The sequence below is a fragment of the Pyrus communis genome, chromosome 10 (assembly GCF_041283825.1).
Source record: "Pyrus communis isolate YQ-2024b chromosome 10, ASM4128382v1, whole genome shotgun sequence".
NCBI lineage: Eukaryota > Viridiplantae > Streptophyta > Magnoliopsida > Rosales > Rosaceae > Pyrus > Pyrus communis.
This window is the reverse complement of record NC_142574.1, coordinates 6,717,853-6,738,549: the sequence shown is the minus strand read 5'-3', so window position 1 is coordinate 6,738,549 and position 20,697 is coordinate 6,717,853. Positions and strand designations below refer to the sequence as shown.

The 20,697-nt window shown below is 34.9% G+C and overlaps 1 protein-coding gene across 1 annotated transcript; it reads right to left on the bottom strand.

Annotated features, from left to right (window-relative positions):
- Positions 1-16,516: 16,516 nt before the first annotated feature.
- Positions 16,517-17,521, bottom strand: LOC137730209 (protein RADIALIS-like 3). Its single transcript, XM_068469280.2, has 2 exons — positions 17,066-17,521; positions 16,517-16,743 (listed from the first exon to the last, which is right to left on the bottom strand). The coding sequence occupies exons 1-2, from the start codon at positions 17,350-17,352 to the stop codon at positions 16,716-16,718; spliced, it is 315 nt and encodes a 104-aa protein (XP_068325381.1). The 5' UTR covers positions 17,353-17,521; the 3' UTR covers positions 16,517-16,715.
- Positions 17,522-20,697: the final 3,176 nt, after the last annotated feature.

Sequence of the window (20,697 nt, the reverse complement as noted above, 5' to 3'; positions counted from 1 at the left end):
CAAGAGTCTTGGATGCTGGATAAAACTTGCTTAAGAATTTTTCGCTTAACTGTGCCCAGGAAGTGATGCTCCCAGATGGGAGTGTAAAAAGCCATGTTTTTGCCTTGTTCTTTAAAGTATAGGGAAAAAGACAAAGCTTAATAGACTCTGTAGAAAACCCTTTTACCAAAATATTCTTGCAACCCATCATAAATTCAGTAATACGCATGTTAGGGTTGTCATGAGCTAATCCATGAAAAGTAGGCAAAATTTCCAAAATGTGATGTCTAATCTCAAAAGTATCGCCTTCATCTTCTGGATGAACAATGCAACTCGGTAATTCATTGACACAGGCTACTAGTGTTTCTCTCAAAGGTTGCCCAACCTTGGGCATGGCGAAAGCCATTGTTTCTGTGCTGTCTAAAACGCCTAAAAACAGGTGTTGCAAAAAAGTCTCATTAAGGGAAGGATTGGATGCTAAAAACTATTCTCTACGTTGCTTTCGTAATGTCCTTTTAGGCTTTGAGTCAAATTGAACAAGCTGTGTAGGTTGTGATCTGGTGCTGACCATGCATTGTGCAAATTCTGTAGTCAAAACGAGAATAGTAAAATAATCTGAATTAAAATAATATTTTTTTTGACGAAAAATAAGAAACCAGGAAAAGTTTAAACAAAAATTTAACTAAAATAATCCCTGGTGATGGCGCCAATTTCTTGATAGCGATTTTACCGTCTATACAAATAGTGTCAAAATCACATGAAATACTTGCAAGAATACAAGGATGTTGTAGTATAGATGCTCATGCAAGGTCGTTCTCCTCAAGGACTATTTTGATAAATTATGCAAAAAAAATTCCTAATTAACTACTTAGAACTAAAAATTTAGAAAGGTGATGTTGAATTTGGGTTATATTAAAAACGAATTTTAATTAAAAACAAATAATAAATTTTCCCAAAACTAATATGATAAAGAAAAGAGTTTTAAATACCAATTTATAAAAGCACTAGGGTTCCACCATCACCTAGCAATGCTACGAATTTTTACCAATTACTTATGCTCTACACATGCGACTTTGAAGGTTAGGTTTTCCTAATTTATATTCAACTTGGAACCTCCAACATAGAACGTATATCTAACATGCAACCCGTCTGGACGTTCAAATCAAATATGAACATGAAAGACTCATTATGCTTTATGAAAACACTTTGAAAAATCATGCAACCCTTAAGACGTGGTGTTCATCTTAAGTGAAATTACAATTATTAACCACAAGAAGCCAGCATGAATTTTAGGGAACCTTCCGACCAAAATTGCATTGAATTACTTTTCTAAAGATCGTAATGGTGATCAATAATTCAAAGTATGCATACAATCAATCATAAACAATTAAATAAAAATTACATATTCATACTAAGGCTCAAGGTTTCGCCCTAGCAAAAGGAATTAGTTACGCATACTCATAATTAAAATCATAGAAAATATTATTAGAATGAAAACACTTTGAAGTAGAAAATCTTCAAGAACCCTAGCAATTTCTCTTTGTCTCCAAAGTTGATAAAAGAAAGCGTGGAGCTAAAACTGAGAATAGCAAAGCAATATATCCTGTTATGCCATTTCACAATCCCAAAAACCCCGGTCTTTTACTCCAACTAGGAAACTAAATAATAATAAAATAACTTAGAAAATAAAGTCCTAATTAAACTAGGAGAATCTGCACAGAAACTGTCCAGCCACGTTTTAGCCTCAAATATCCTCCAAATCCAGACCATAATAACTTGTTTTGAAGATCGAGACGTTCTAAACACATCTCCAGAAGGCCACAAACTCATCCGAGGTCATCTTGGGCTCCAAAAATGCAATTCAAGCCCAAAACGTCACTATTCCAGCACCGCGCACTGCTTCTTTATTCTATCACCAGAAAATAACCGTTTGGTGGAAAAATCTAATATTTGATACGATCAAGCCAAGTGACCCACAAACGTCCTCCAACTAGAATTACTCCAAAATTCATCCATTTGACCATGTTTTGCTGCAGAGAAGTCGAAAGTCCTATATTGAAAATACAATTCAAAGTATCAAAATTTTCCAAAATAATAACCAAAATATACTAAAAATAGGGTTAAATATATAATATAAAATCTACTCATCAGCAAGGAAAAGTCAAAGCATTAAAGATAAGGATTAATTACCCAAATTCTATCTTTAGTACATTCCCAATTGAATATTGACTCCATTCAAGTAAATAATCCCTATTAAAATCAATTAGGGATATTTACACCATTATCTCAAGATATTATTTCCTATTTAATATGTTGAGAATATTCTCTCCATACACTTTGGCCAGTAGGATGCCACCATGTGTAGGGTAAAAATCCCACACCATGGCCAACCCTCTCCCTTATATATATCTCCAATTCTACCAAATTTCGGAAAGTTTTTGCTACCCCTAAAAGCCCTAAACACATACTTTTTTCAGAGAAACTAACTTAGGCATCAGAGATCCATTGGCCTAACACTAGTAAAAAAAAAAACCATTTGTGTGACAAAACTTTGTGTGAGGAATAGCAATTTGTCATGCAAAAGCAGTTAGCTACTGAACATATTAATCTATCGCTCAAGTTCGTCGAATAAAATTTAATGGGCCAAAATATTTGTGCGATGCATAATTTTGTCACGCAATAATTTTTTGCGCGATGAAAAACGCACTTTGTCATGCAAAGGTTTGCAGAAAAACACGCGGAAACGTGCATATTAGCGCCAAAAAACATCTACGGTGTGCATGACATTGCATGACGAACACTTGTCATGCAAATGTTCCAACATTTACTAGACTATTAGTTTGTTTAGTCAGAGTATTGATCGTCATGCAAAAAGCCAAATTTCTGATAAATTGTCAGTTTCGCTTTTCCTCTTCACAATTCAAAGCAAAAACTCCTTACTATTTCCAAATTATTATTCCAATTTTTGTTTGCATTTATGAATGCGATGGCCGAGTTTTGGAAAGGTAATATGTACTAAATTTTGTTTGTAGTATAAGTTAATTAAATATTTAGTTTGAATATTATAAGTGTATATTTTGTTGGTATACGAGAAAAAGAAGAGAGACGTGCCACGCGTGCCATACACTTATGGTTAGAGCCGCTACCGAATCACTTATGCAGAATTAATAGGATAGAAGTCAGATATGGTCAACAGGTTTAGGATCGACGTTGGGGTATTGGTGCGTGACATATGCGGTGTGGATTGTGAGTCTTGGAGAGACGTTCGCTAGGCGATAAAGACGGTCATGATCAATGAGTTAGAAGCACGTGTTAATTTTTAATTAGTCAAATAATAATTTAGTTCGTCATATAAAATATATTAGTGAGATTTATAATCTATTAATTTTGCATATTAGCTTGATCGGGACATTGACAAAAGTGACACAAATCTAATAAAGTGCATCAACATCATGTTCAAGTATCATTCCTGGGAGTTGAAGTTTGATGTTGAACGTGAGGCAGAGCTGTAGTGAGTACCTGAACCACCAACAGAAGATTAGAATAGTTTATTTTTTATTTTTTATTTTTATTTTTATTTTACAATGTTTATGGTTTATTAAATAATGACATTTAATTTCTATTTGGAATAATAAATTTATGTACACTGTATTTATTTTTTTTCGTCTCGAGAATAGATTTTCAATATACTAATATTGACCGGTCGTCGAACTTTGGGTTAACTAACTTAGATGGTTAGTTTACACCAAAATTTGATGACATTGGTATTTTGAGAAAATGTTTTCGAGATGAAATAAAATAAATATGTACATATTGTCATGCAAACCTTTAAGGGACTACAGTTTCATTACTCAGACCTTTGTGGACGACACATTCATTGTGCAAAAAGACTATGAAATGGTTGGTGAGCGTTAAAGTCGTTGTATTTACTGCATATTTACGTCTTCCATTGCGCGACAAAGCTGCATCGTGTAAAACAAAGCTAAAATGGTTGGTGGGCGTTGAAGTTGTCGTATTTACTGTGTATTTATTTTGTACTTTGCATAACGAAGGTGTCGTCGTGCAACTCTTCTAGTCCTGATTTGGCACACAAAGTGTTGAGTGTTCTTTATAAGCACAGTTTATTTTGCAGTTTTCTTCACATTATTTTCCTCTACAACCCTAATCTTTCACAAATTTTGTTATCACAAAGGTTTTGCGAGATGACCGATAATAAGAAAACTAGGAGAGCGGCGGTCCGGGCTCGAATGGAGGAAAGCCATCATCCGTAAATCATCCTAGATGAGATGAACGTGTGGTGTACGATAAGATATGCAGAGTTTGCGCATTCGGTTGGGGCAGCACTGCGGACCAACTCTTCTACTACGGAGTGGATGTCTTGGAAATATGTGCCCAAGGACCTAAAGAAGTCTTTGATGGATAAATTATTAGTAAGTGTGAATAAGTAAAATATAATTAATTTTGTTAAATAGTTTATTATAAAGATTATGTTGTAATTATTTAAATGTGTAATATTGTAACTATACTCTTGATGTTACGAACCAAGAGTTGATGAACTTAGTCGATTAGACGTTGAAGAGGGGTTACCAACAGTGGTTTTCTAATGTGCATCGAGATGCAGCAATTAAGGGAAATGTTGAAGACCAGTAGAGCAGTAGTTTATTAAGAGTTGTGGACCGATACTTGTTTTTAAATTTATGTATTTGAGGACGATGTTTATAATTTTTCATTTAAATTATGTATTTGGATTAAATTTGCATTGCATTAATGTTTTGTTGTTTAATTTATTTACTTGGTTAATTTAATTAATTTAAGTTTCAATTATGAGAATCAATATTATGTTTAAGTATTTGTTTGTAATTATGAAGTTACGTAAACATAGACAATATAGATCTATGTTTATGTAAACTTCATAATTATAATCAATTACTTAATCTTTCGTTGCTAAAACTTTTGTGTGACGATATATTAGTCGCATTAAATTTTTGCGACGAAGTATTATTTTGTCTTGCAAAGATTCTTGCACGATGAATGCTTCCTAGTGTAAAGGGAGAAAAACACAGTTACTTTTGGTGCCAAATTTCGAGCTTGTAGGTTTTGCGCGACGACTATTTTGTTGTGCAAAGTCTTCATGTTTAAGGTCATATTCCTCAAGTGTAGAGGTAGAAACTGCAAATTTTGCAGTTGCTGCCTCTGCCATCCTTCCTCCTTGCACACTGTAGTGCTGCCTCTTTCATCCACACTCTCAAATACCTCATCTTCTCATATTCCCTTGATTTCAATCTCTATCATCTCTACGTGAATCAAACTATCATGCTGTATTCAATAAGCGTTTTCATTTTGTATTTCAAAATTTTGTTGTGAATTCAAACCATCGCCATTAAATGTGTTATGTATAGGGTTGGTGTCTACAATTATTGCTTTGTGAATGACGAAATTAGAGGTATATTAATTTTTTTTAATTAGGAGTTATTTGAATTAGGTAATTTGTTTGTTAATTAGAATTGTTAATGAGGTTTGTTAATTAGGTTTGTTAAATAGGTTGTTAATTTGTTTGTTAATTAAAGGTGTATTGTTCGTATTTGGTTTTTGGATGAAAACCAAATGTGTATGACAAGTACAAAATTGTTTTGTGTTGTACGTTAATAGTAATTAACTTCGTATGTGTAGTTTCAATAAAAGCTTAGTCTCTCGTTCGAGGATTAGTAGATTTCGTGCATGGAAGCGAAAACATGACGCTACGGTCTAATTGATTCTTGAATTGTCCCATTATTTGGACAATTTGGGAATGCATAATTATGGGGTGTAGTTTTCGGTTCAAAGATTAGGTTTCGATCGTGGGAATTTTGGTCACATCTCTTTACGTTCTTTGAGTGCTGGATAGGTATTTTGATATCTACGTCGGGCACTTGAAGAACTGTAGGAAGATATTGCTAGAATTTTCCCACATTAAGATTAAGATCCGATGAAGCCGTAAACTTTGTCACATAACTATGCACTCCCAAATAGGATTAGAGCCCTAACTAGAGGCATAATGTGACAATATCTCATTGGAGTTGTGCAGTGATTGGAATTTTATTGTGCTTGCAAACATTATGGACAGACAGTGGATCCAGAATTTGAACAAATGTGCATCCGATGACTTGGATGGAATAAATGAGTTTATTGAGTTCGCATCCAGACGCAACCCAGGGGCAACTAAAATCCGATGTCTGTGTAGCAGGTGTAACACCTTAAGGGAGACTCTTGAAGATATTCTATTTCACTTAGTAAGAAATGGGATGACAGAGATCTATACAACTTGGAATCATCATGGGGAACAATTAGACTATGCTTCGTTGTCAAATATGATACTAGTGGAAAATGTTGAACCTAAGAGAGGGGATGATGCTATGCATGAACCCATCAATAGTGAAGCTTTTCAACAATATGAAAAACTGTTAAAAAGTGCCAACCAAGAATTATACCCGGGATGCAAAGACTATTCAGTGTTGAAGGTCACTGTGGAGTTAATGCATGGAAAAATAAAGCATCAAATTTCGAACCAATGCTTAGACTATTTTTTTGGGGTTTTCAAGAGAATACTGCCAAAGGACATTAGTTTGCTGAAAGATCATAAAAGTGCGCAGAAGGTGTTGAATGGTTTGGGATTGGTTTATGAAAAACTTCAAGCTAGCAACAATAATTGTATATTGTCTATAAGGGGAATAAAGCGTTTGGCAAATGCCTAGTATGTAAGGATTCGAGGTTCAAAATGACATCGTAGAATAGAGCGACGCAAATTCTATAGAAACATATGAGCTATTTGCCACTAAAGTTGAGGTTGCAACGGTAGTATATGTCAATGCATACTACAAGTGACATAAGATGGCATAAAGAAAATCGGGTGGATGATGACGTGATAAGGCATCCTACAAATAGAGAGGCACGAAAAGATTTCGATCGGATGTACCCTGAGTTTGCAATTGAATCTTGTAACGTTAGGTTAAGACTTGCCACTGATGCATTCAATCCTTTCGGGGTTCTAAATCGTTATTCATTTTTTCGTATAATTTGTCGCCTTGGAAATGCATGAAGAAAGAATATATGATGATGGCTTATTTGATAACTGAGGATCTCGGTAAGTCTATTGATGTTTATTTGTGACCGTTGGTTGATGAGCTAAAAGATTTATGGAAAACAGTGTCTATATGTACGATAAGTCTACTGGGAAGACGTTCACAATTTAGGCAACAATGATGTGGAATGTAAACGATTTTCCTGTATATGCCATGGTTTCTCGGTAGAGCATTAAGGGTTATATGGCATGTCCAGTTTATAAAGATGACGTTACATCTGCTTGGCATGCTGGAAAAGTTTGTTATCTAGGTTATCGAAGATGGTTTCCTTGGGACCACGAGGGCATGAGAAGCACAAAGGGTTTGACAGAAAAATAGAGCTTCACCTAAGAGCCAGAGAGTGGTCCGGTGACAAAATTTTAGAACAGCTTAATCGTTTGGATTTTGGTCCGTTCGGAAAAACTATAACTAGACCCCAACCATCACCTCATACGAATTGGACCCACAAGTCTATGTTTTTTGAGCTCTTGTACTGGTCCAAGCTAAAACTGAGACACAACCTTGATATTATGCATGTTGAGAAATATGTGATTGACACATTGGTGGGCATAATTCTAGATATCGAGGGAAAGACGAAGGACACAATCAAAGCTTATCTCGATCGGGTGTGAATGGGCATACGACCCTATTTATGGATGAATAGGAACATCGACACAGCTAGAAAGTTCCTTGCACTTTTTTGCACATAAATCGAACGCTACTCATAATTCTGTGATGCTTTTCCACACATCTCAATTTCATCTGCTTCTTCTACTATGGTTGCGTTGACATATTTGGGATTTGGATTTCGTATTCTTGTTGACCTCCTTAGTTGTGATTATGGAGCTAATACTTCCACGTCACTAGGTCTATCTTCTTCTAGTTGTTGACACACGCCAGTTTGCCAATGACTCTTAGGTACTTCTTGCTCGATATCGTCACCATCAAGCAAATCCTTAGGCTCATCTACACTCGATTGATTTTGGCAGTATGCTCTTCTATTTTCTCTTGCAACATATCTTCAATCTTTCTTGAGTCAGGCAACACCTCATTTTCTAAGCACCACCAAGGAAATGTTTCAGTGTCCCATTCTTCATATATGGCCAGATATGCTACAACTTGTCAATCAACTTTACTTTTCTTCTCTGAGCTAGAAGTGGCAATATTTCTCTCTACATGCCTTTTGAACCAGCAGTCCTTCGCCATATGGCCATTCTTCCATAGTTGTAGCACTTGTCCTCAAATTTTTTATTATTCTTTGACTAACCATAGTTGTTGTGATACTTTGGAGCTCCTCTTTGCCAAGAACTCCCCTCCTTCCAATGACCTATTGACTTGTCACCATTGCTTTTAGATCCTTCACCAACATAATGCTTGAAGCTGCCTTTACTTTTGTTGATGTTGAGCACTTCCTCCTCACCTCTTGACAAGACCCCTAAACATTTGCTTATCCAAAAGCTTCTTGGTCAGCAAGAAAATTTTCAAACTCAACAAGTGATGATTAGGTCGGCCATCCTTGTATAACGCCAACAAAGCCTCGGTATTCGGGTCTCAACCGGTAGATAATTATTCTTTTTATCCTGGATTATAAAATGGCAGCACTAGGATCTATTTAAGAAATTTCACAACAAATAGACTTGGTCTTGTGAAAGTATTGAGCAATCATCATGTCTCGTTGGGCCACTAATAACAGCTCATTGTCCAAAAGCTATAGTCTTGTATTGTTTCTCTTTGAAAAGAGTCTGGTGAAGGTGTCCCATGTTTTTTTCAGTTTGAAGTTCTCCTTATGTGCTCCAACATGTCCTCTTCTACTGTGGTTTTTAGGGCGAACATGGCATTCCCTGCCTTGATCTTCCACTTTCGCAAAGTGCCGCTAGTGTCTTCTTCTGACTGTGTAACTTCAGTACTGCTGATGACCTCCCACGTGTTGTAATTTTGTTGCTGAGTTTCTTAATTCCTCCAACTACTTGAACATCACACATCGTGCTAGCAAAGTGTCAATATGCCGAACAAGATTAGTCAATAATCTTGAAAAGTACTAAACTTCCCACGATTTTCTAAACCTTCACCAAAGTTTGTCCTTAATCGTACTGCTCTGATACCAATTAAAGTCTACAAGAATGGGTGAGGTTATTAGTGTAGATAATTCTAGAAAGTATGGGTGAACTTATTAGTATAGATAATTCTAGAAAGTATAAGAAGTGGTTGCAAAAGTACAAGCCTAGTCCAATTGTTAATTAATTATTATGGATTAGGCTTTTATTTAAGAAAAACTATTGAAAATTGCTTGAAAACTTTGAGTTTTAACGATAAGGACAAAATAAAAGGTAAAGTGAATAGTACTAGGATTGACTTTTTACTGTAAAAATGTGGTTTTTCGTTAAAGTGAACATTATCGGGAGCTTTTCGTTAAAGTTCTCTTTTATTTATGGGCTAGTGTTGATATTAACAATAGTGGCATTACAGTTTAATAAATATTTATCAGGTGTTGGAAAAGTGCATTATCTGTTCAATAAATGATTGACACGTGATAAAGTTGGTGACATGAGAGAATCTCTTCTCTCCTTGAGATGCTTACTGAGGGACATTCTTATGAGGCTCACTCCACATTATATTTAAACAATCCGAACCGTCTAGTTTTTAAGTCTTTCATAAAAAATCATTTGTATAAAAATCACCTACGAGAAACAATATGATCAATGATGATGTAAGTAGTTGTTTGAAACACCATGTTGTTTATTGTTTTTGCTACTATATTATCTATCATTTATTGGTACAACATGCATCGACCATTAGCAAGTATACAACTAATTAACCACGGCATGGATAAATTTTTAGTTGTGACGGGAATACGGATGATACATCATGTGTTTTTATGTAAGTGGTGGGAAATTTTATTTTTTTAAGTTATTAACTTTTTAACACACATATCCCACCATTTATATAGTGACACGTGATGTACCACTTTGTGTGACGGTTACACTGAAAAATCTCTCCATGGCATGAGGACTGTAATCGATGGGTGCCCACCACCTAGGCACTGTCATCACAACAGTCCATGATCTTACATTTGGAAAGCATTCAAGCAAGCATTTAGTTAGGTAAATAACAGTTTACCTGCTTAGATTTGAATGCAATTATAACCTCATCCATCTTCAAAACATTTTACACACAAATCACCAAATACGTAATGCTTGTAGTTCTCATTTAGAAATTTTGTTAAACTCAGGGGGAGTATCCAAAAGTATACTCACTTGATCTTAATGTACTTTTCCTTACGATTAGGAGCATTTTTCCCACTAGGTTTTTGCTACCTAACTAGGTTTTGATGAGGCATCCATCCTGGGCTGATCATACCCTTGTGAGCTCTTCTACTTGCATCTAGAAGACATATAGTTTTGACTTAATGCAACTTCTTACTTTTCTCCTTAGTCTATAGGTTTTTCTCCCACCTTGGGTTTTACCATAGAGAGGTTTTGTGAGTTTTACTTTTATGCATTCTTCCGTTGTTTTGAGACTCACATCTGCTCATTGTGTCGACGACTTCATCAACTATACTTACTTCATCGCTGAAGACTTGATGCACCATTTCGTTGAGTATTTACACACTTAAGGGGGAGTGTTTCAGTCCTATTAGATTAGGAATTTGATTGTATAAATCCATGTGTATCTAGGGATATTTTGGAATATTGTCTAGGGTTAGATATTATCCTATTAGAGTTGTAACCCTATTAGAGGGTGGAATAGAACACACATTACAATTACACATCTCTCTCTTTCTCTCTATGTACACACCTCACTCTCTAAGGCCTCCATAATTGTTCAGTAAATTATGTCTACAACATCAGTTAAAGTTTCAACATATATTATAAAAATTACTTACTTGCCAGTCGCCACTTGAACTTTGCTACTTTTGCAGTCTTGATATAGTACACGTTTTTCGTACTTTGCGGCTTTTGTAATCCTGAAATTAAAACTAATTTGTAAAAAGCAAAATTAAGTTGAATAAAAATTTAAGAAAAACTAAACGAAAATCAATTAAAAAACCGAATGAAAACTGGGCTCTATCACTCTGGCCCAACCACCTAAATGGGAGTCAAAGTGGGACTAGGTCTCTGCTCAGCACCTCAACCCTCAAATTTGCTTCTAGGCCATCTGCTATGATGACTGGAGTGGTGGGACGAGAACTGGAAAACCTCAGGATGTGGAGTGGATGGAGGACGGCGTCACGAGATGACGGAGACTCAAAGGCACAACTCAAGCAGGAAAATAAGCAAAATTAATTCAAAATTCTGGAATTCGAAGCCAGTTTGGTTGAGAATTGAAAACTTGCTTCAATTGAAATTTTGGGTACTGGGTTCTTAAAGAATTGAATTATGATTATGCACTTATGATCATTGAATTAATAGAAGGCTTGGAATTTGGTCCCTGGAATGCATACTAAAGACCGTAGAGATTTCGAAGGTTGATGAATAATGGAGAGTCGAATTCACGAGTTCACTATACCAAAATTAATTAATTTTGTTTTAATATCTATACATATGTTAAAAAATAATAATAATAAAAATAAAATAAATAAAATTAGGTGCCTCTTCTAATTTTCGGCCCTGAACCTGGACCCTGCTTGCACTAGGCCAGGATTGGCCCTAATAACGCATTAAAGAAAGTAGGAGTTTCTCAAATAGAAGATATTGAATTGATGCATTCATAATAATATACGAAAATGTAATAAACATAATAAAAGTGCTGAAAATAAAATAAAATAAAAGAACAAGCCATGGGGAGATAACTCAACCATTAATGTCTTGCTAAGTCCAAAAATGTGGGAGGTGAAACTCAACCACTAGTAATGGAATCAAATGATTTTCATTAGCAAGAATAGTTTGAAATCTCAAAGTGTGTCAGATCCATCGAATACAAAATTAATCATGGGAGAAATATCAATTTGTCTCGATCATTTGTCATCTACCTTTAATCAAGACTTGAGAACAAAATAAAACCAATTTTGAAATCTCGAAGTGTGTTAGATCCATCGAATACAAAATTAATCATGGGAGAAATGTCAATTTGTGTCAATCATTTGTCATCTACCTTTAATCAAGACTTGAGAACAAAATAAAACCAAATATTTTGTTGTACGGCTGAGCCATGCTCAATGCGTATGCCTAGAGACCTTCACAAAAAAATAGTTTTTGTTGTCTATGCAATTAAAATCAAGGAATATCAGGCCCTCAATTATTTAGAATGAATGAAGTCTAGGTTCTAATTTATAAATTATTTGTCATTAGGATGTACAATTTCATTCATAGAAAAGCAACAAAATAATTCTCGATTGGTGTTGGGAAAAAGAAAGCTCAAAGTGTGGAATATCCACCAAGTCCGACATATTGATATAACCATTTAGTTATGGGCATAATGAGCTTCCGATTGCATGGATATGAACTTTATACTCCTAAAATTTTCTTGCTTTTATTTACTTATTTATTTTTCTTTTTTCCTTCAAAATTTTCTTTATTAGCAGTTTACAATTTTTTTATTAGCGATAGGATAATCTACACTAAACTCATCTAAAAAATGAGGAGGGAGATTTGAACATAGGATCTGTTTGTAAGAATGAATGGTTTTAACCAATTGAGTTGTAAGCCACTTAGCCGTTACTTTAATATTTGCAAACACATCTTTGTTCGCCCGCAAGAAAGCAGCGAGCATTTTTTTTTTCTCGATCTAATAGTTTTGATCAGATTCTAGCCTTGCGTTCTGGTTGGTCGGGATTTAGACTTATGTAAACAACATCCTCGTCTACCTTGGATTTTAGAATACTGTCATTCAGGGGGTCAAGGTCCATGTCGAATCTTTTCTAGCTTGTTTCTTGGCCCCCAAACTATGGGTGCTATGCGGACTCGTCCAATGGAGATGCAGAGCTCCGCTCTCCTTTTCAGATCATATTCAAACTTTCTACAGTGTAGCAATGGCTGCAACTTGATCTCTCTTGATTTCCTTTTTATCCCGTGACGTGCGGGCTATTGGAGAACATTAAGATGTTGGAGTCGATTGGAAAAGGTTTGCTGAAGGAAGCCACCATCTTTGGTTTTTTTGCATGCCACATTTCTCTCCTTTATGGTAGTACCCAAATGTTCTTGTTGACGCTGATGATTTGTTTCTTAATCAAATCTCGGTCTTGAGATGATTTTCGACCACTCTTGGGCTTCTTGAGAGATCTTTTGGGAGTCAGACGATGGCACTTTGTGTGGGGGTTCAGAAAAGAAATTTTCACTGGGGTCTAAACGGACGTTGCCATAATTAGTGTCTCCTAAAGACGGTGTCCTCTAGGGCTTTCACACGTCTTTAGAGGTTGATGAGTTTTGACCGTTCCTTTGTTCAAGAGGCTATCATGCCCCAACCCACGAATAAAGACTATTCATGAGTTAGGGTTATTTTCCACCATATCTTGGTTGTAGAATTTATTTCTATAGCTAAGATATGGCTCACACCCTAGCTCGTGAATAGTCTTCATTCACAGGTCGGGGCGTGACAGAGGCCCTCGAAGCCTTTTGAAGTTCGTTGGCATGGCGTGGTACAGTGATTTGGCCAAGGGAAATGTGTTCATTCTCAATGAAAGAACCAGTTTTTAGAACCAAATTCGCACACCACCTCATGTGGAGGAGATGCACAAATTTGATTACTTGTAAAAGAGCAAACACAAGTAAGATAACCTTGACATCGGTGGGGTACTGGCCAAAGGCTCTCCAATAGTCAAGGTAGTATGCAATATATGAGATTCAAGTAGTGGGTAAGAGAATAGAGTATGCGATAATGGCATTACCCGAAATGAACCCTAGATGGGTGTATATATACTAGTAGAGAGAGACCTTTAAGGATATGGATCCGAATTAAACTAGGAGAATCCTTAAAAGATAACTAAAGATAGACATTGCTTCATTTAGGAGTGTAATTATTTACGACGCACGCCAATTTCTAGATTGCTGTGTAGACATGTAAATTTGGGTGAAAATAAATGTTTCAAAACATATTAAAATTGGACATGTCTGAGCTTACGTGGCATGCACCATGTGTCTCACAAATCGTACAAATGACATGTGACTCATAAAAAAAATGGACGAGTCATCAAGAGGGACACGTGTCAACACTTGGCAAAAAAGAATGATTTGATTTTAATTTAAATTGAAATCAAATGAGAATGCCAAATTGGGAAAGATTGATTCATTTGATTTTTATTTTCTTAAATCAAATATTAATTGATGTAGTCAAATCATCAACTAAGCGACAAATCAAGTCTTGGTTCTCTTGTCAATTAATCAAGTCCATAATCAAGGCCAAATCCATTCGTAGGAAAGGTTTTGAGAGCCTATAAGTACGAGGCTCCAAGACAAAGAAAGAAGGTCAAAAAATCATTCTCAAACCTAGATATTGAAGCTCTCAAGCCCAAACTCCCAAATTCCCAAACATTCAGAAGATTCAGAAAACTCTCTACATTCTTCATCATTCTTTTGAAGAACTACCAAGCACCCCTACACATGCCGGTTCTTCCATCACCACAAGTCAAAATCTTGAGGCGTTCATTCATTTGGGATCAAGTCATCGCAACCCACGAATCAACAACACACAAATTTTTCACCTCGGATATCGAATCAGCAGATTCAAGTTTGTAATGATATTGCAACCCTACATTTACATTAATACAGATCATTTATTTTGTACACGTGTTCTTGTGTTATTTATCGAAGAAAATTTGTGTTTACAGTTGGAATCTCCAAAATGTAGGAACCTTTATCATATCAGGTTTATGTATCTTGCAGAACAATAATGGACAATCTCAATGAAATTGGCGAATTTTGCCTACCTTTCTAGAACAGAGGACGATGGTGGCATCCCTGGTCCATTTGTGCACCTCAGTCTTATCAGAGCTATTGAGCCATGACTAGACTTCTGAGATATACGTGTTGTGACCCGTCTTACTTTGGCCCTAAAAAATCATGTCCCACAAAGTTCATATTCGAACTGTTAAAATGAATTAATTTTGTTTTGTACATTATTCTCCAACTTCCTTCTCTTTCATTTGTTTCTCCCAAACACATGCTTATATAATGTGTGGGATTGCTAGTATTGAAGTGTTATCTATCATTTTAGTTATAAGGTGCGTGAGAAAATAAGACAGGTGGGTGGAATAACAACACTAAATTGAAGCAAAACTTCAATTTAATGTAAGCATATTACTTATCCAAATCCTTTTATCCTAGTGTAGATATATCATTCTATTAAAAATGTAAGATAAAGTTAAATGATGATTTACTGGTTTTAATAAAACAGTCCATCCAATGCATACGCATGAGTTGTGTCAGTCGACGTTTGAGAACATTTTTTTTTTTTTTTTAATTTTAATTATTAAGGGGAGGAGAATGGTTTGAATCTATTACAATAATTTAGGGAATGGGGGACTTTCGAACTTAGGTCACATGGGTGGAAGCCCAACACCTTATTCACTAGGAAATTGGACCCCATAAAGAGAAGAAAGAACTCTTAGAGGCATTGGTCGTTGATGAAAAGGACTATACAATTCCTGCCTACCCACAGGTTTGACGTTGTTAATCTTTTCACTTATGCCTTTGACACAAGGGCGGATAAAATGTTGGATAAGTTGTTTAGTCTGACTAATGTAAGTTCATCTCTGAAAATAGATTCATAGAGCTAATATTTACAAAAGAAATAGGACACTTGCGTATGCAGTTTGACTGAGCACGTTCTTGCAGAAGGTATATCTTTTGTGGGGAGAGAATGACAAGATTTTCACCATGGAAACAGCCAGCGACCTCAAAAAGTATGCATAATTAATTACTTTCTGGATTGGGTTGAGTACATGGTTTCTTCAGATTGGTAACTGGTTGAACTTTAACACAAAATAATAAATGGCTCAAATCATTGGCTTTATAATAGCCAAAAAATTATTTTAGAGTTGATAATTAACATTAGCTGTGATGATTAACTGCAGGCAATTAGGAACTGGCACAACGGTACTGTCTATAAAGAAGGCATGTTATTTGTTCAACTGGAGCGACCCCTTTTTACAACAGGCAGCTCAAGAAATTTCTCGCTTCTTTGTTAGAAAATGCACATTAAGAATAAATGCTAGTCCCTTGCTTCTTTACACATTAATGGCGGCTTTAATGCCTGTGTAAGAAATAAGAGATGGTTGGAAAGATTTAATTTGATTGTCAGGAATTGTTAAAAATTCATACTGCGCACTTTTCTGGGTTATTCTTCTCATCTTCTCTCAAACTTTTGCCTTTCTTTTCTTTTAGAATTTAATTAGAGTCTGGTTTTTTTTTTTTTTTTTTTTTTTTTTTTTTTTGGACTAAGTGATTACAATAACTTAAGAATAATTTAATATCGCACTCGTGAGTATAGTCCATGAACCATGAGGATGCAGGTGAAGGAGACACTTGCGTTTACTTCTAGTTTGAGAAAATAAGATTTCCTCACCAGGAGGATGCATGCAGCAACACTGACATCAATTAAGCTGGAGAGAGAGAGAGTTGAACATAAAATTAAAGGGGCATATATCCTCTATCCTCGATATATGTAGTAAAACCTTTTCATGAAAAGGTTGAACTGACTTGGACTTTACTGCAGCTTAAGATACTTGAGAAGCCTGTAAAACAAGCAAGCAATGTTTGGTTTTCAAAAGAACTATGTAGATGTTAACAGAAACTAAAATCTCTGACGAATATATAAGAACTTTTAAAGTAGTAGTCTCTTAAAAATTGCCCAAACGCATGAGCCATTTCCGAGCACCAGCCGTGTATGTAGACAACTGAATGCGATCAAAAGTGGTGTGGTCATGTGCTACAAAGCATGTAGTCACTTCACTAATTTAGCATTACTTCTAAGTAGGTGTCCTGTAATACTTAAATTGTAAACAAGAATTGCATGTACGATAATTAATTAAAGTTATATAGAGGATCACGGTATACCTTTCTTCTTCATCAACATTGATGCTGCTGGTGCTGCTTCCAATGGAGGACTTGTAGTTGGGAATAGGAACCCGTCCGGACTCAATTTGCCTGAGATCTTCTAGAAGGATGTCATAGTGTTTCTTCACTTCTTCCGCTGTTTTATTGCCACCTACAGCTTTGGCCACATTTTGCCACCGCTCCGGGGTCTCTTTGTCGTACAAGGCCAGTGCTTTTTCAAACAGCTTGTTCTGTTTTGGTGTCCATGAAGAGCTGGAGTTGTGTTTTCTAAGGGAGCTTGAAGCCATTAATTAATCGTTACCTTGAATATTATACCTAATTCTAAGTAATGAATATAGTGAATGTTTCAAAGGCTCTGTAAATACATTCAGATATTAAAAGGAGAAGAAGGAAAAGTACGTATATATGTAGCTTAAGATAATTGGATAGGGTAAGCAAGAAGGATGGTATCTGTGCAAGAAATGGCTGGGGTGCTTTGCCTATAAATAGTAGTGGAGGATAATGGAGTGAACCCTCAAGCCAGTTGGCGAATCTATAAAGCCAAAAGGAAAAGTCAGGCATGATTCGTCCCCTTTTGCAACCACAAATGAAGAATCTCAAGAGACAATATATATATATATATATATATATGTGTGTGTGTGTGTGTGTTAGGATTGGGAACACTCATTTTTTGACACATATTTTATAAGGCTCATTCTGTAACTTTTTATAATGATCCAACCGTTTATGTTTTTGGTCCATCCCTCAAAGGTCATGTCTACCAAAATTCATCCAAATCCGAAACTATGTGACCATCGGATTGAATGATAACCATTTTATTAACTACAAATGAAAATCTTAATGGTTTTGAATTTATCTAATAGTTTTGAATAATAACCATTTTATTAACTACAAATGAAAATCTTAATGGTTTTGAATTTGAAATGTAGACGGTTCAGATAGTTCAAAAAAATTCGTTGTAATACTCTATAGTGCTTTTCCTAATCTATCATTTACAACATTTTGAGATCCTTTTCTTTTCTTTAACTTGCATGTAACTTTTATCTTACACTTGAGCAACTTCCAAAATTTCAAAGCTCAAAACCACGCAAATCGTTAAGTGGTAATAGAACCAATCAATTGTAAAATTCAAATGTTAACATTTACGTTGCTGTAAGTTCGATATTTTTGCGACAAATAACAGAAGAACATGCATACAAAATAATATTTGAATTAATGAATTTGTAAGGGCACAATATTTGTGGTTTATTCTTTATAAGAATATTTCTCTGATTTGATTTAAGGGTGATGAACACTTGATCTTGAATTAGGCTTGTGGGTTAATCTTTAAGGTTCATCAGGACTTCATCTTGAACAACTGTGGACAACGATTAGTGTCATGAGGTGGGTGGTTTTCGGCTTTGGTGGTGGATGATCTGACATGTGTTTGTTGTACTTGTTGATTCTCCACGAGCTTAAAGAAAAACACAAGAATGTTCGGGTATTTTGGTATTTGCGTCGGCCTGAGAGCTTTTTGGTTTCTCCAACAGCTTAAGCTCGCTTCGTTTCTTCCCCAGTTCAGCTCTTGAAAGTGAGCCTAGTATTTATAGGCAAAAGATTGGGTACTTGATTTGTGGGATTGTTTTTCTGATTTAATTTAATTGGAATCAATTATTTAATTTAGCTTTTAATTAATTCAGAATCTTTTATTTAGGAAATTAAACTCTAATTGATATAATTTGATCAAACTAGAGTTATTTTGTCCCATTTTGTATTTAATTTGATTTATTTGATGAAGTTGACATGTGTCACTAGACAACTCATCTAATTTTGATGAGTCGCATGTCATAAGCGGGAAAAAGAACCCTTCAGATCTCTTCCATCAAGGTCACCGGATCAAGTGATCCGAACCCTTGAAATTTGATCCAACAGCTAAAAACAGGGGTCCCTTTAAAAGTTATAATAACTTTTGCCGTTTGATCAAATTTCAAGGATTCGAATCACTTAATCCGGTGGCTTTGGTGGAAGAGATCCAGAGAGGATTTCTTTCCCACAAGTGCAGTTTGTGGGATCCTTAATGTGCGCCATATAAGCCTTAATAGATCAAAATTTAATTTGTTGGTAATCATTTATTTCAAGGAAACATGTCTTAGGTTGCATGAACACTTGACTGTAGTATATATACGTTTAATTGCACTCATCCGAGTTTAGTGCAGCTTCAAAATTTCACACATCTTATGCTAGCTTACTCCCTATAGCGGATTCACCGAAAAAAAAAAAAAACCTCCTTTTAGAGAATTGAATTTATTATTAGCGAGTACAGTCTGTATATAATTTTTTTTTTTTTATAAAACATGAAACATCTGCTAATGATCACTTGGTTTGATAACATAGCACATTTAGTATGGAATTTTTGAACTTTAATCCTTTAAGAAAATTAAAATTTAATAAAAATTTGGTGTTACATTAGATATTGATTTTAGTCCTTTAATGTGTAGTTAATTTAAATTTATATTATAATTTTGTTTTAATATTTAATAGATATCTTATTTAATGTCATTACATTAAAATTAAAATTATTTATTATTATACACATTTTAATTCATCATATTTATTTAAGTTCGTCTAATTAGTGTACCTAAATGTTCGTATCATAATATATTTTACTAAATTAGTGTACCCAAATGTCTGTACCTAAATGTATTGTAATGAATTAGTGACACATAAGAAAATATGCAAAAACATAAGTGTACCAAAACATTCCGTACCTAAATATATGATACTAAACTAGTGTACCGAAATGTCGGTACCTAAATATATTATAATAAATTAATGTACCGAAATGTCCGTACCTAAACATATTATACTAACTTAGTGTAGCAAAATGTTCGTATCTAAATATATATTGTAATGAATTAGTGGCACATAAGAAAGTATGCAAAAACATGTGTACCGAAAAATCTTTACGAAAATATTTTCTTATATGAGATACTTACCATAATGAGAATACAATTTATAATATTTTCATAAAATTTAATTTATGAACACATAAAATTATAAATAAAAAAGAGATACATTTAATATGCTAGCATTAAATGGAGTCTAGGGACTAAAATTAATTTTTAATCTTGTATAAGACATTTTTTCAAACTTCATCTTATTTAAGGATTAAAATCTAGTTTTTTTAAGGATTATCCATGACATTCAGGTCGTTGCTTCCCATTACAAAACATGGCGTTTGGTTTTGCTCCTCGCAATTGTAACAAAGCAGCACATACAATGGCTACGTACGTTTGTCTTTAGAGAACAGAGCTTGTATGAGTGAGATGATCTTGAAAAATAATTTGGCTTTTCAATATTCCTGTCACTCATGTTAATGTATCCATTCGTATTTTATTATGAATAAAACAACCTATCGTTTATGAAAAGAAAAAAAACTCATTTGTTGTCAAAAGGAAATATCAAACCCACAACTGTAAGTAGTCAAATCTGATCACAAGTCGGAGCTGAATTGGTGATTTCTGATCACAGGATCTTTTGGACAAAGCAATCAGCCAAAGAGGATGTACGTGGGTAAATGGGTTCATGCAGCGATGTTACATATTTTGTTTGTATTAAAATTTTCAGATCTTCGGAATTCGGTTTACGGATCT